Source organism: Danio rerio, chromosome 13, assembly GCF_049306965.1.
Source record: "Danio rerio strain Tuebingen ecotype United States chromosome 13, GRCz12tu, whole genome shotgun sequence".
NCBI lineage: Eukaryota > Metazoa > Chordata > Actinopteri > Cypriniformes > Danionidae > Danio > Danio rerio.
In genome coordinates this window covers 18299755-18315733 of record NC_133188.1, presented here as the reverse complement: position 1 = coordinate 18315733, position 15979 = coordinate 18299755, and the positions used below count along the sequence as shown (strand labels likewise).

Genomic DNA, 15979 nt, shown 5'->3' with positions numbered 1-15979 from the left:
CCCACATGAAGTTTAAATGAATGTTGTCAAGGCACTGACGCCAGTGCACTTAACTTGATACCCAGATATAATTAACAACCGCCAATTAGGCAACACAAGTGTCTGTATGTACAGTACTTTCCACTATTATGTTCGAATGGGATGGATAATGAACATTGGCTCTTTGTCTGCATTCTGTGAAATGTAGCTATAGAAGAACTCAATTAGTTGTTTATGGTGCCTTTTTCCCCAATAATGTGACTGAAATTATTACTGTGAGTGTGAACTATTTGTGGAGACGGACAAAGATCGTGGCAAGCCAGTTTAACATCTAACATGCATTATGTTTATGCACTTAATGCCGTCACACTTTATTTTGATGGTCTGTTTGTTGAATATAAGTTACATTGCATCTAATTCTCATTAGATTATAAGTAGACTGTTAAGCTGGGGTTAGGGTTGGGGTTAGTGTAAATTGACATATACTTGCTAAGTTTCTTAGAGTCAGTTAAATGTCTGTTGAAGGGGCAGTATCAACAGATATTAAGCAGACAGTCTACTACTCAAATGGACAATCAAAATAAAGTGTTACCCTTAATGCTTATTTTTTGGTACAAGTTAGTTTTTACAAGATTAAAATATATGCCTATAATGGGATAAATAAAAACTCATTCATCATTCACTCACCCCCACTTTTATAAACCTGTTTGAGATGCTTTCTTATGTTGAACACAAAACAATATATGTTAAAGAAAGCTGGGTTTCCTTCGGGTGCTCCGGTTTCCCCCACAGTCCAAAGACATGTGCTATAAGTGAACTGGGTAAGCTAAATTGGCTGTATTGTATGTGTGTGAATGTAAGAGTGTATGGGTGTTTCCTAGTACTGTATTGCAGCTGGAAGGGCATCCGCTCCCAGCTAGCAAAATTCATGTGGCTCAAATCCGGCCCAGACTTAGGCGGTCAGCTCCTGTTTGCCAGATCTGGGCCACAATTAAGCCATAGCAATATCACATATCAGCCTGAATTCAACCAAATGAAACTGAACTGACACTATTCTAGGCCACAGTTTACTTTTATTCTGGCCCACATCCAGCCCGCACCAGACACTTACATCTGGGCCACATAATGAATGGAATGATGGCTCTAGGGCGGTCCGCTCCTGTTTGTCAGATCTGGGCCACAAATAAGCCAAAGCAATGCCACATATTAGCCAAAATTCAACCAAATGAACCAGAACTGACCCTATTCTGGGCCACAGTTTGCTGTTATTCTGACCCAGACCTGGCCTACACCTTACACTTGCTGGGTGTGGAAAAGTACAAAAATCTCAGCATTCATTGTATGAATACATTCTATAGGTTATCGATGCTACAATTTTCATTATTTGCATTTGATTCTGCTGTTTATGTTGACGTTGTTGATTTTGTCACTTTTAGTATCATTTTTGTGATGTTTGTGAGTTTTGTTCATTTTATTAATTGTCACCATTGTTGAGGTTCATACAGTGATTATTGATGTCTCTGTCAGTAGAAGTTGAACCATATAATTTTTTTTTGCTTATAAACCTTCATAATTCTGTGGCACATGCAAGCATGTTATTATGTTACATTTAATAATAGATTAAACATTGGTTAACATCAGTGAATTATATTATTTCATCACAAGTTGTGCCTCACTTAATTTAATTTAATTTTTTACTTGGCTTGTTTGCTGTAATGAATAGACTTTTCAAGCAAAGGTCTTAAAAGTTACAGCAGCCCAAAAGAAAATTTATATTAAGCAGTTCAGGGCTATGAGCCTAACTAAAGCAAACACTTTTCTCCATGATGCTGACTTTAATCTATGTGGTCCACATTTGTGTTAATATAACTGGGCCACATTTTCCATATCTTCTCTGGGCCACTATAGGCTAACGGCTGCAATAGCCAGTGCTCACTGTGCCAAATATTTTCAAAAGTGGCACATCTTGGTCTTAAGATAACTGGGCCACATTTGCACTTACTCCTGTGAGCCAATTTAGGTTTAGACCCAGATTGCCCTTAAATGACTTTGCCACAATTTTTGCCAACTGTGGCCCACATTTGTACTCTATCCTTTGGGACAAATTGCTCATTTTACACATGGGTCACATTAGGCTCACATTCAGATCACATTTTTCCATGCACAAGTGCCAAATCTTTGCCTTAAATAGCCCAAATATGAATTTGAATCTTTGGCCACCCTTTGCTATTGTACGGGTGAGCCACTTCAGGCTCACATTCATTTTGTCTGAGCCGAAGGAATACCACCAATGCCGCATAACTGCCTAAAGTGGCCCACATTCGTATGCTATCTAGGCTGTGTAAAACATATGCTGGATAAGTTGGCAGTTCTTTCTGCTGTGGCTATTAATTTACATATAGTTGCTAGTTTGTACTCCTCGATAGTGAATTATTATTCTTTCAGTAACCAATTTGACATTTTAGCAGTTGTCTACTATTTTTATTCCAGTTGTACTAGACTACTTGTATTAATACACAGATAGAAATATTTTTTTTATCAAACACAATAAAGTGGCCATTTTGACTAGTCACAACAGAAGATCAGTAAAAAGAAAGCAGTTGCGAGCAGCATTATCAGAATTGTTTTCTAGCAATAACTACAAATGATCCTAGCGTCTAATATTGAAGTACTAATAGATAACTACTGTTTATAATGTGATATCAAATAATAAGGGCGAGGCAGTGGCGCAGTAGGTAGAGCTGTCGCCTCACAGCAAGAAGGTCGCTGGGTCGAACCTCGGCTCAGTTGGCGTTTCTGTGTGGAGTTTGCATGTTCTCCCTGCCTTCGCGTGGGTTTCCTCCGGGTGCTCCGGTTTCCCCCACAGTCCCAAGACATGCGGTACAGGTGAATTGGGTAGGCTAAGTGTGTGTGTGGATGTTTCCCAGAGATGGTTTCGGCTGGAAGAGCATCCGTTTCGTAAATACCCCGGACTAAGCCGACAAGAAAATGAATGAATGAATGAATATCAAATAATAAATAATAAGTGCTAATATTTAATGAACAAGCAGCATCAGAAATAATGAGTACAATAATAAGTACTATATGCATTTGTCATAGGTGAAATACAAACTATTCAAAACCAAACAATGGGGTGTTTTTCAGCCAATGATAAACATCCGGTGGAAGCTTAATGTGACTATTTTTATATCATAAAGTTCCTTTTACAGTATTGATGTTGTTAGGTAATTACAATACATTCAGTTCAATAGACTTAAGCATCAATTTGGTTGTTAAAGCGTAAAAAGAGACAAAAGACAGTGAAAACTCTAGCGCCATCATTAGCAGTAGGCTAGCGCAGAAACTCCATTAAAAAAACCGGGGTAAAATTAATGTATATTTAAAGACATGGTGCAGAAAAAAAGAATTTAATGCAGTGCTTTTTGTTTGGTCTAATACCCACTTTATATTATATCTCAGCCACGCAGTGAAGATTGCTGTTTTTTTTAAGAAATCAGATCTTAAACGCAACTATTTTGCATGAGGTGACAATTCACCGGAAGCTCTGGGGCTGGCTGACTGAAATTAAAAGTCTGTGTGCATATTCTCCAGTGATATTTCTGTGACAAATCACCATAGAATCCAATGGCAAAAACTATTGGCCTTAGTGCTTAAAATATGATAAACAGTCCTGCTATGCAAAAAAAATGTTCCTGTGAAGCAAACAGTGGTAAAATAAAATAAAAGATTATAAGGTTTTAAAACAGATTTATCGAACGTCTACACAGATGTTTGTATTTTATTTTTAGTGGTTGCTCTTAGTAGATATTGCTTTATGAATAATATTTTAAGCTCTGCATAATCAGGACTTTGGATTTTAATTTTGAATTGATTCTCATTATATTTATGATCTAAATGCTGAAAGGCTACAGTTTTGTTATTATTTATACGAACAATAATATTTTTTAGAAAAAGAGGCTCAAAGATAATTCACTTTAATATTATTTTAATAATACCTTAATAGAGTCCTGCTTAAAAAAAGGTAAAAAATATATAAATAAATGGAAAAAGCGAACCATTAGAGAAGATTCAAATGGTTTCCATTTGCATTCTGTCATGCAGTCATTTATAATGAACAAACCATAAAATCAACTATTAAAAACCAGCAAATTTGAATATATTCTATTGTGTTTTGGGTCATATTTCATGGGTCATATTGGTTTTAACAAGCCACCAATAGAATTAGTTAAGAGAGCCATAGGTAACCAATACATGGTCCATTAAAAATAATAACAAATAAATAATTCATGTAATGACATTAAATTATCATTATTGTTATTAAAGTAGGGAATGACATTTATTAAATGTCATTTACCGTTGCATTTGCAATCAACAGTGCAGTTCTGCCACCTGCTGGTGCACATAAAAATACAATCCTGGCTCATAATGTATGTATATCCAAATCTATACGCATTCGTCCAATATATTTGCTTTCAAAACTGTGAATCAACCTCTCGATTTATAAGTACTCTTTTATGAAGAAAACCTAACGCAAGTGATGTGCCTACAGAACCAGAGTCCTGGCGTTTCTCCAGTATATTTAAAACGTCTACTTACTCGGTGAACTTTACATGTCGAAGTAAATAACACTCTCGCAATTTGCGCTTCTCAGCAGTTTGTGCGTGATATGAAGAAACGAACAGGCTGTTGGAAGACATTAGATTTGAGCTGATCTGGAGGCAGTGACACTTAAGACTGACTCGCCCTGCGCTGCGGGAACTGTGAAGAGAGACGCGAATGATGGAAGCGTCCAGTGATTCAGTCACAGTAAGCAAACAACCGCATTAGCTAATAAACCTTTTATAAAACACGGCTAATTAGAAAGTATTTAGTTAACTTATATTTAAGTTAAACATAGTCTTATCATTTACTAGAAATGAAACAGACGATAACCTTAACTAAAATAAAATCAAAAAAGCGTCATTGCTAATTTCCATTTAATCTATCTATCTATCTATCTATCTATCTATCTATCTATCTATCTATCTATCTATCTATCTATCTATCTATCTATCTATCTATCTATCTATCTATCTATCTATCTATCTATCTATCTATCTCAAATTATTGACTAGTGTGAAATTGTATTCCTTCATATATAATGCTGTTTAACACAATACAAACAATAATAATAATAATAAAAAGGTACTAGTAAGCCTATTAGATAGCCTACATCTGTCCAACTGCTCATTAACGCAAATTTCTAATTGGCCAATCACATGGCAGCAAATCAATGCATTTGGGCATAGATATCAAGATGATCTGCTGCAGTTCAAACCAAGCTTCAGAATGGGGTAGACAGTTGATTTAGGTGACTTTGAAGTGTCATGGGTATTTTAGAAACTGCTGATCTACTGGGATTTTCACACACAACCATCTCTAGGGTTTACAGAGAATGGTCCGAAAAAAGAAAACATACAGTGAGCGGCAGTTCTGTGGGAGCAAATGCCTTGTTGATGCCAGAGCTCAGAGAATGGTCAGACTGGTTTGAGCTGATAGAAAGGCAACAGCAACTCAAATAATCACTCAATTTGCACATTTGCTCACCAAAATTGGACAATAGGAGATTAGAAAAACGTGACTCTAATGAGTGTCGATTTCTGCTGTGACATTCGGATGGTAGGGTCAGAATTTGGCATCAACATAAAAAGCAAGGGTCCATTCTTGTATCAATGGTTCAGGCTGGTGCAGTTGGTGTAATAGTGTGGGGGATCTTGATTCTTGCCACACTTTGGGCCTAGTAGTACCAACTGAGCATTGTGTCAATGCCACAGCCTACTTAAGTATTGTTGCTGACCCTGTCCATCCCTTTATGACCACAGTCATAAAGGGATGGACATAACGGTAAGCAAACTAGTATTAATGGAGTGGGTGTTGAGAATGTTGATCAGTATAGGCATTTGGGAACTGTTTTAGATAATAAATTGTCATTTTCTGTTAATACTTATATGTTGTGTGAGAAGAGGCAACAACGACTATACCGTTTACAGAAATTAAGATCTATTAATATAGACAAATAACTCATGTGCATGTTTTACTATTCATACATTCAGTCACTGTTATCTTTTTCTTTGCTATGTTGGTTCAGTTCTTTAAGTGTGAAAAATAAGAGTTGTCTGGAGAAAATTGTGAACCTAGGAGGAAAAATAACAGGGAGAAAACAGATGACCATGGCTCAGTTATACCATTGACAAGTTTTGAGTAAAGCTCAGAGTATTCTGTCAGATGATTCCCATCCTATGCACCACAAGTTTTATCTTCTCAATTCTGGTATTCATTACAGAACACCTACTAGTAAAACAAATTGGTTTAAACTTTCATCCATTCCCTCAGCTGTAAAGTTTGTAAATTTAGGGTAGAATTTGTATTTTATAATGTGCTGTTGTGTATTATGTGTGACATGCTTGTATGCTGCAACCAAATTGCCTTCCGGAAATGAATAAAGACTGACTGACTGACTGTACCCATCTTCCAATGACTACTTCCAGCAAGATAACACGCCATGTCATAAACTGTGAATAATCTCAGACTGGTTTCTTAAACACGAGTTCACTGTACTCAAATGCCCTCCACAGTCACCAGATAAAATCTAATAGAGCACCTTTTGGATGTAGTGTAACGGGAGATTTGCATCATGGATGTGTTGTCAATATGGACCAAAATCTCTGAGAAATATTTTCAGTATATTGTTGAAAATATGCCAAGAAGGATTAAGGCAGTTCTGAAGACAAAATGGGGTCCAACCCCATACTAGTAAGGTGTACCAAATAAAGTAGTCAGTGACTGACATATTAAATTAAAATAATAATGGTAAATACAAAAATAAAAACTCGCATTTTCAATGAGATAATTGACAAACGCTAACAGGTTATACAAGATATTTAGTTTTCATTGTCATTAATAGAGGATTTACTTCATGTTAGTATCTCATAATGGCATGGTATTTTGATTTGACGCTGAACATTAAATATTACTGGAATTTATTTATATACATTATATAAACTGTTGGATATGCACTCCAATTCAAATACAATTATAATTTGCTACCCAATTTTTGATTCAGAAATATATTCCATATTTAAATGAATATTCCTAATTTGTGATATTATATTATTTATTTTGAAATACATATAGAAAAAAGTGTATTTGTATTTACTATATTGTACAACTAATGAAGGGTTTTTCATGGATAAAATTAATATATTGTCATTTTTTAGAACATTAAATTAGCACTGAGCATATATATATATATATATATATATATATATATATATATATATATATATATATATATATATATATATATATATATATATATATATATATATATATATATATATATAATTTGTTTTCCCCCCACCATGCTATTTTATTGAGGTTTGTGATTTGCAAATGTAATTACGATTATAATCACATTTTTTATTTTCCCCATGTATTGTTATATTAAATATGAAGCCTCCTATCTTTATTTTGTGGATTGTAATACTGTGAGTCATGCCTGATCTAGCAGGAATAATTATATGCATGTTGATATTAATATTTATCAGGGTGTTTTGAGGTCACAGTTGAATTAGCTTCAGCAGTCAGCGCTGGTAGTACCAAGGGGGCGATTCAAGAAATACCAACTTAATTTGAATTGAACGCTTGAGTTATAATCTCATTCAGCGAGGATTTACTTAACATTTGATATATGTGTGTTTGACTTTGTACAGAGTAAACAAATGAAAAAATACACGCATACAAAGACAGCACCATCATTACCTCTTTTTTTTGCTTCCAAGGGGAGGTGGTTGAAAATCATAATAGAAACGACAACAAACAGTGTGTACTATGCATTAGACGTAGTAAATAATATGTTTCTTTACTAAAAAATCTTCCTATAGCCAAACATAATGACTGAACCTAACATTTATGGCACATTATTCCCTGTTATGCTTATATAACCTAAAACACAATGTGTTAAAACTTTTGGCATTCAAATGTGTGTACAATACTTAATCCACTTTTTTTGTGTGAAGAACTTGCAAAAAGAGCAAACATCCAATACATACATGCACTTTTTCCTAATATGAACAATCACTTGCTAAGCACTGCTTTCAGCATAGAAGGCACATGTATATATTTATAGCTATAGTTTATATATATATATATAAATCAGTATGAAATGTAACGTGCCATATATATGCACACAAGTGCTGTTGCATTTAATATGGTCAACATGCAGGTATGAAATTAAGAGTGCAGGTGAAAGTAAGGCAAAAGAAGTGTGGAAAACGGTGCCCTGTGAACATCTGCAGGCTTTAATCACTTCCTCCGCAGAGTTTCAGCAGCAACTTCTTATAATCCCCTGAAGTGTCTCCCTGCAAATGCAATTAGTTTGATTATTATGATTAGCATTATAATTTCTGAAAAATAATAGGTAATTGTGTGTGTACTCACAGATATGGCTGTGTATAGAGATTTGCCGTAGTTCTTTGCGTACTCCTGACGGATGTCAAGCATGTCGACTTCAGAGCGGGTCACCATTATGCGGATCAACGTGCGGTCCTTGGTTCCTGCTCCCTGTGGAATTAAAACAGCTTCAGTTTTTCCGTAAATTCAGAGTTTTTATTTATTTTTTTTAAAGTATGTTCTAGTCTGAAATGGGTAGCATGGTGGCTCAGTGTTTGGCATCTGCTGCGTAAAACATATTCATTCTGCTGTGGCAACCTTTGAAATAGAGACTATGAAGGATCTGAAATGGCATAGAGACTAGTGCATTAGTGCTCAAACTTCTCAGGCCATATTTAAAACACAAGCCTTTCTCCAAATTAAGCAAGTTCTAGGAGTACAAAAGGGATTAAAGTGACATTCTATGTTAGTATTGCATAATATTGCTGTTCTTTGATAGTCAAGAATAAACAACCGTAGTAGTAATCAAATGCGATTGAACAAGATTTTTAATAATGTCTACGGACATTTGGAATTAAAAGACATAGATGTTTAAATACTTGATTTATTTTTATACATTTATTTTTATTTTATACATTTTATAAATGCTTCCAACCTTTATTTCAATTTACTTAACATTATTTTATTCACTCAAAATGTAGCGCAGTATTTGAGAAATTTGTACAAAACTTCAACATGTATTTCACACTTTCAAAGATTGGCTGTGCAACTGAAACAATTTTGGTAATTAAAAAAGAAATTCAAATAAAATCAGTTTTTTTCTTAATTATTACATAAAAAAATGTAATAATTATAAAATAATTTAAGAAAAAAAATCTAAATTACTTTATAAATTATGAATAATAAAAATATATTAATAGTATTGATAAATATATTATTATTTATTACTAATATATTATATATATATATATATCAGGGTATATTCTAAAGGCAGTTTCAACAGCTTTTTAAGACTTTTTAAAGACCTTTTCAGAATATTTTAAGACATCATCACCACTTTAATTTCTAATCAGTATCAAACCTTTAACTTAAAAACAGGAATGCAATGCAACAAAACTCAGATAAGTTCGGAAGAAAAACTTAATAAATTATAAGAATACATTATGCGGCTGTTTTCAGCGACAGGCTTCAGCCAATGTTTAAACTTGTCTTTCTCCAACCAGGAGTACTAAACTTACATTTTCCCATTTTGCTGTATGTTTTGCTCTATGGTTTTGCTACAAGTGGAGAGCACCACATCACCATCCCACTTTTGTCGCAAATTACGTGACATAACCCGGATGAGGAGCTTGACCGGATGTGCCCCAGCTCGCACCAATCACGTTTATCGTGCACGCCATTGTTAATATAATATATACAGTTGAAGTCAGAATTATTAGCCCCCATTTAATTTTTCCCACAATTTCTGTTTAATGTAGAGAAGATTTTCTAATAACTGATTTCTTATATCTTTGCCATGATGACAGTAAATAATATTTTACAATATATTTTTCAAGACACTTCCATACAGCTGAAAGTTACATTTAAAGGCTTAACTAGGCTAATTAGGTTAACTAGGCAGGTTGGGTTAATTAGGCAAATTATTGTATAACGATGGTTTGTTCTGTAGACTATCGAAAAAAATATAAAGCTTAAAGAGGCAAAAATGTTTGTCCTTAAAATGGCTTAAAAACTTTTTTAAAAACTGCTTTTATTCTTGCCAAAATAAAACAAATGAGACTTTCTCCAGCAGAAATATTATCAGACATACTGTGAAAATTTCCTGAAGCTGTTAAACTTAATTTAATATTTAAAATAAAAAACTAAAAAATTCAAAGGGGGGCTAATAATTCTGACATACACTGTATATAAGTAAAATTTTACTTTAATTAAAATAAATGACAAAACAACTATAATTGTTTATCTAAATATGTAAAAATAACTGAACAGAAATGAAAAAAATATAAACAATTACTACATTTTTCAAAATAAGTATATATATATATATAAGCGGGTGGCATGGTGGTGCAGTGGGTAGCACTGTCGCCTTACAGCAAGAAGGTCGCTGGTTCAAGCCCCGACTGGGTCCGTTGGTAGTTTTGTGTGGAGTTTGCATGTTTCTTACAGGTGCTCCTGTTTCCCCCACAAGTCCAAAGACATGCGGTAGAGGTGAATTTGGTAGGCTAAATTGTCTTTAGTGTATGTGTGTATGTCCTGGTCCTACAGGTTAGGGGTTGAGCATTGTGCTAATCACCCACCTCGTAACAAAACAATTGTTACAAAACGATGACAGCTAAATATCAACTTTGATATAAATGGCCCTGGATATATATATATATATATTACTTTGAATCCATTATTATTACGATTTTTCAGTTTAACTACATAAATGAAACATTCTATTCAAATACCACCTGGGGGCACTCTGATACCTTCAATACAGTTTGAGAACCTGTGCTCTACAATACAATATCTGAACAAAAAAGACTTTTAAAGCCAGGCTTGTTTGTTATGATTAATCATGATTAGTTATTCTGCAGTCAGTACCGCTCATTGCTGAGAAGAATGAGTCTTACCTTCATGGCCTTGTGGAGTCTCTCAGCAAAGTAGGCCGGTGTGTTCTTGATGCATTTCACTGCATGCAGAAAAACAAAAACATGTTTAGACTCACCGTATGCAAATCAGCCTGCTGTGAACAATAGAGCAAGCAAGAGGAATCTTGAAACTTCAATGAAAAAAATCAAACAGAATGAACACAGAGGAGGCATTCGTCTAAAGTGGAAGTCATTTAAAATTGAAAACCTGACTGAAATGAAATAACACATTAAACACACTTTATAAACACGTCAATGACTAAAATGAAGTCATGCAATAGGACACAACAAGCATGTACAGTATGTAAGCTACTTTGTTTATGACACACACACACACACACACACACACACACAGATATGGAAGTCTGGTTCCCGCCATGGTATAAAAACAATACATAAAGCTTTTGCGGTCATATATATTTACAATTCTGACTTTATTCTAGCTGCAATTCTGAAAAAGAAAACAAACAAGAAACAAACTCAGAATTTAGATACAAAACCAGGATTGTGAGATTAATGTAAATTCTAATGCTAAATTGGAAAATAAACTCAGAATAGAACTATAGAAACCTATAATTGTTTGATAGTTAAAAAATTGCAATATACAATTAGAATTATTAGCCCCCCTTAATTTTTTTCCCCAACATCGGTTTAATGGAGAGAAGTTTTTTTTTCAATACATTTCTAAACATAATAGTTTTAATAACTCATTTCTTAGAACGGATTTATTTTATCTTTGCCATGATGACAGTAAATAATATTTGACTAGATATTTTTCAAGACACATCTATACAGCTAAAAGGGACATTTAAAGGCTTAAAAAGGTTAATTAGGTTAACTAGTCAGGTTAGGGTAATTAGGCAAGTTATTGTATAATGATGGTTTGTTCTGTAGACTACCCAAAAACTTAAAATAATTTACTTTTTTTTTTGATTGGTCGGTTTGGTAGTGGTGACGACGGAGGGTGGCAGGAAGAGCAGTGTTTTTAGGCGATGTGTGTTTTAATATCAGTTGTTCAGGGTTGGCGTTCAATAAATAATCATAGCTAGTAGATAGTGTGTGTTTACTTCAATTATTTTAAAATTAAGTAATGAACCCTTCATTAAAAAAATCTCTCACTTGTAATATGTATATGCATATTTACTATTCAAAACTTTTCAGTGAACTATGAGGGCAAAAACATAAAATAAACAAATAAAACAATCGTTCATTAATCATATTAGATTTAAAATATTTAATTAATCGAGATTTTAGGCTAAATCACCCAGCCTTAATTCTGCTTTTTAATTAATTATTTTTTCAAATTCTATGATGAAATCTTGCAGTTCTGCCTTTTTCAGTATCCTCATTTTTTCTTTTTCGAATTTTCTGTTTATATATTGCAAATGTACTTAAAAATATATATAAAAAAAAAAAAAAAAAAAAAAATTCTAAAAAAAAAAAAAAAAAAAAATATATATATATATATATATATATATATATATATATATATATATATATATATATATATATATATATATATATATATATATTTCCCCAACTGCATTTTTAGAATTCCCCGCTCACATCTTGCAATTCTCCCTTTTATTTACTTTATTTCTCACAATGATGAGTTTATAACTGAAAATAAAACATTGAATTGTGAGAAATAAACTCGCAATTGTCTTTTAATTGCATGCAAATGTCATTATCCATTTTATTCCAGGGCGAAAACAGGCATCCACAGTTATGAACCTCCTTAACTCCACTGAGATAAAAATGTATTCCCATATAGTTACCCTACAACAGCTTTACCATTAAAGTGGCCAGCAGGATGGAGAGCAAGTTAAGAAACACAATTATGAGTGTGCAATGGCAAGATATAATAATACGATTATAAATGGCAGAGGAGAAAACTCACCGACAGCCAGCATGCCGCTCTCCAGATCTCCAGACATCTCCCTCTCAATGCTCTTTTCAATGTCTCTGCCACACATGTGCTGGTACTCATTAAACACTGCCAGAAATACAGACACAATAAGTCTTCATACAACTGGCATTTTAGCAAAAACTCACATCAGCAGCACTAGTGAACTCTAAACACAATCAATAGTTTTAATTACAAAGCAACAACGGTATAATGTTCATTAAACTGCTGCCGATGGCTACATGTTCAGAATAGAAAACTAGCCAACCATTTATTAATAAATACTGTGCTATTACAAAAAGGTTTAGACAGTTGAAGTCCCTTATTGGCCCTCCTGTGATTTTCTTTTCTTTTTCAAATATTTCCCAATTGATGTTTAACAGAGCAAGGAATTTTTCACAGTAATTCCTATTATATTTTTTCCTCCAGTAAAGTTTAGTTTGTTTTATTTTGGCTGGAATTTTTTATTTTTTTTTTATAAAAAACAATTCATTTAATATATTTTCTAAATGTCTTGGTTGTCTAGTTAAATAAAACAAAGGTAAAAACATATTTGTTGCTGAGGTACCAATAATGACAGATGCAGTAAAATACCAATACATAAATTACACATATTATACAACTAAACAATATTTGGCATAGAAGAGAATAAACCCTAACATGCACCTGGCGCAATAAGGTGCAAGACTTAATTGGTGTAATTTATTGCTATTTTCAGATCAGCACAACCCATTTTTTTTTACATTTCACACCACGTTGTTTAAATAGCAAATCCAGTTGCACCACTTTGTGGACTCATGGGTGTTCTAGTCTAAAAAGGAGGTCTGTTAAGGCACATTTGTTGGTGTGTTGCTATTTTGAGAAACTGAAATAGACTGCACCATTGACCAACTGAAAGCTGGTCTAAAGTCCTTACATATTGTCCTTAAAACAATGCTTACATATTGCTTAATACACACATGATGTTCAGCAGTACACACATATCTTTACATAATGAAAAAAATTAAAGGATTACAATGTTACAAAAATTATTATTTTCTTCATAAAAACCATTACCTCCATGTCTTCTTCATGTCAGGGGCTTTTTTTAGTTTATTTATGACAATTTACATTTGTTTAATGTTAATATTATAAGCAGTATTATTTATTATATGCATATTTAAATTTGTTTTAATGAAAACAAGTTTCAAATTGTCTACCTGTCGGGTTTTGGAGACGTATGCATCAACATGTGGAGCATAAGATCAGGACGCGTGTTTGAAAATAACCCAGTTTTGACCACACTTTATTATTCATTTATTCATTAGCTGGAAATTAGAACTGAATTTAGAAATAGTTTTGAAACGAATCTTTGCGCTTCACAAACTAAATTATATGTGTAGGCTAATGAATGTCTTCAATGGAGTGCATACAACACCATTTCCTAATCCATGAAGATAAAGGAGTAAAGTAAACTATAAAAATAAACTAAAGAGAAAGTAAAGAGGCCGAATGGAGGGGGCTCATTCTTTATATTCATGTTGCAGATGGTTTGTTTAACCGTTTTCTCGATAACAAAGCGTTCAGTTTTTCCACATACAAAGTCTGCCATCTAAATAACAATTGCACCATGGCACAACACAACTGACTCTTAAAGGAAATGAGAGATGATTCTGATTGGTTTAATGCACGTTATGCTCAAAACACACTCATACCTTATTAAGAGAATAAGCACAACCCTGTTAGATCAAGCGCGGTGCGCAAAGTGTATTTTTCCATCCTTAAAACAGTAAAAGTGGTTTCAGACATGTCCTTAATGCTTTTGCGTCATGCGCTTCAGCCTTTGCACCTAGATCATTAAAATAGAGCCCAATGACTGAATCTGGTTTTCTTCTTACACACAAGTAAGACTACAGTAGATGTGACTGTACAGTTTGTACTATAACAATGTACAAATTCATACTTTTTTTTTTTTGACAAAGATCATTTCATGCATGGCGTGTTAAGAATAACATGATAATATTACAAACATAGTTTAAAGAATTAAAAATACTATTTCATCAAGCAACTGAACAGCTCAATTGAGGAACTTCTCAACAGATCCGTTTGTTTCATTTTAACCCAACAAATAGCCATTTTCCAGCACATGAATGTCTCAAATGAAAGACCAGAAATTACTTATGTCTTTCCTATGGAAAATGACATAGTGAGTAAGCTGAAGGGAATATTCCAGTGTTTCCACTCAAAACACTGTGCAGTTATGAGTCATAATAAGTCAGTTGACTGCAAGGCAATACAAGGATTTCCCATTATTACGCTCTCTAAAGCTTCATTAACTAACTTGACAGTAAACAGAAGCTGTAGGTGAGCACTTGTAGAGAAACAAACATAGAATTCACTACATACAAGATGATGGATGGAAATTTCAATAATAATTTATCGTTTCCCCCTCCTCATTAGGTGGACCAGATTAAAAAATACACTACTTTAGACTAATTTTAGTCAAGGTGTGAAAATACATTATTATTTCTGATTCAGTATATGCTATAGTACAGTAATCCTGACAAACAGATTAGGAGATTTCAACCTTTAGAATTTACCCAGAAGTAAAAACTGCATTCGATTTCTTCAAAGCAGAACCGATTGTCACAATAACTTCAGTCTGCCGAATCATCTGTGAATGCTGAGGTTATAAATCAACGGCATATGCGTTTGTTAAAAATGGACTCAAATCTCGCAAATAAATATCGCAAATTCAGCACACAAAAAAGCTCAATGATGGTGCTCAACCCCAAAGATCAATCACAAGCAAAAGTTGGCACAGCAGAGATATTATTTAATGCTTGTTTTTATCAACAATGCATCTATTCTCATTACTTTAGCTTTATAATGGTGTCCTTTTCAATCATACCAAGCACCAGAGATTATGGATTTGAGTCTTGCTATGATGTTAGCACACTGCAAGAGACTTAAAATCTAATACTTATATTGATAAAATCTACAACTGGGTGGCACAGTGGCTTAGTGGTTAGCACTGTCACCTCACAGCAAG

The 15979-nt window shown here is 33.6% G+C and overlaps 1 protein-coding gene across 6 annotated transcripts in view; it reads right to left on the bottom strand.

Annotated features, from left to right (window-relative positions):
• Positions 1 to 7648: 7648 nt before the first annotated feature.
• Positions 7649 to 15979, bottom strand: part of anxa11a (annexin A11a) — a 46708-nt gene continuing 38377 nt past the window's right edge. For 2 of the 6 annotated variants that reach the window (NM_181765.2, NM_183410.2), the window contains exons 12-15: positions 12943 to 13038; positions 11025 to 11083; positions 8458 to 8580; positions 7649 to 8378 (exon numbers count right to left, since the gene is read on the bottom strand). In NM_181765.2, the coding sequence (NP_861430.2) occupies positions 8319 to 8378; positions 8458 to 8580; positions 11025 to 11083; positions 12943 to 13038 (338 nt within the window). In that variant the 3' untranslated portion in view covers positions 7649 to 8318. Of the gene's footprint in view, positions 8379 to 8457; positions 8581 to 11024; positions 11084 to 12942; positions 13039 to 13303; positions 15969 to 15979 lie in introns of those variants that run through there. The other 4 variants (XR_012388459.1, XR_012388458.1, XM_073919394.1 and 1 more) reach the window with 3 other exon arrangements.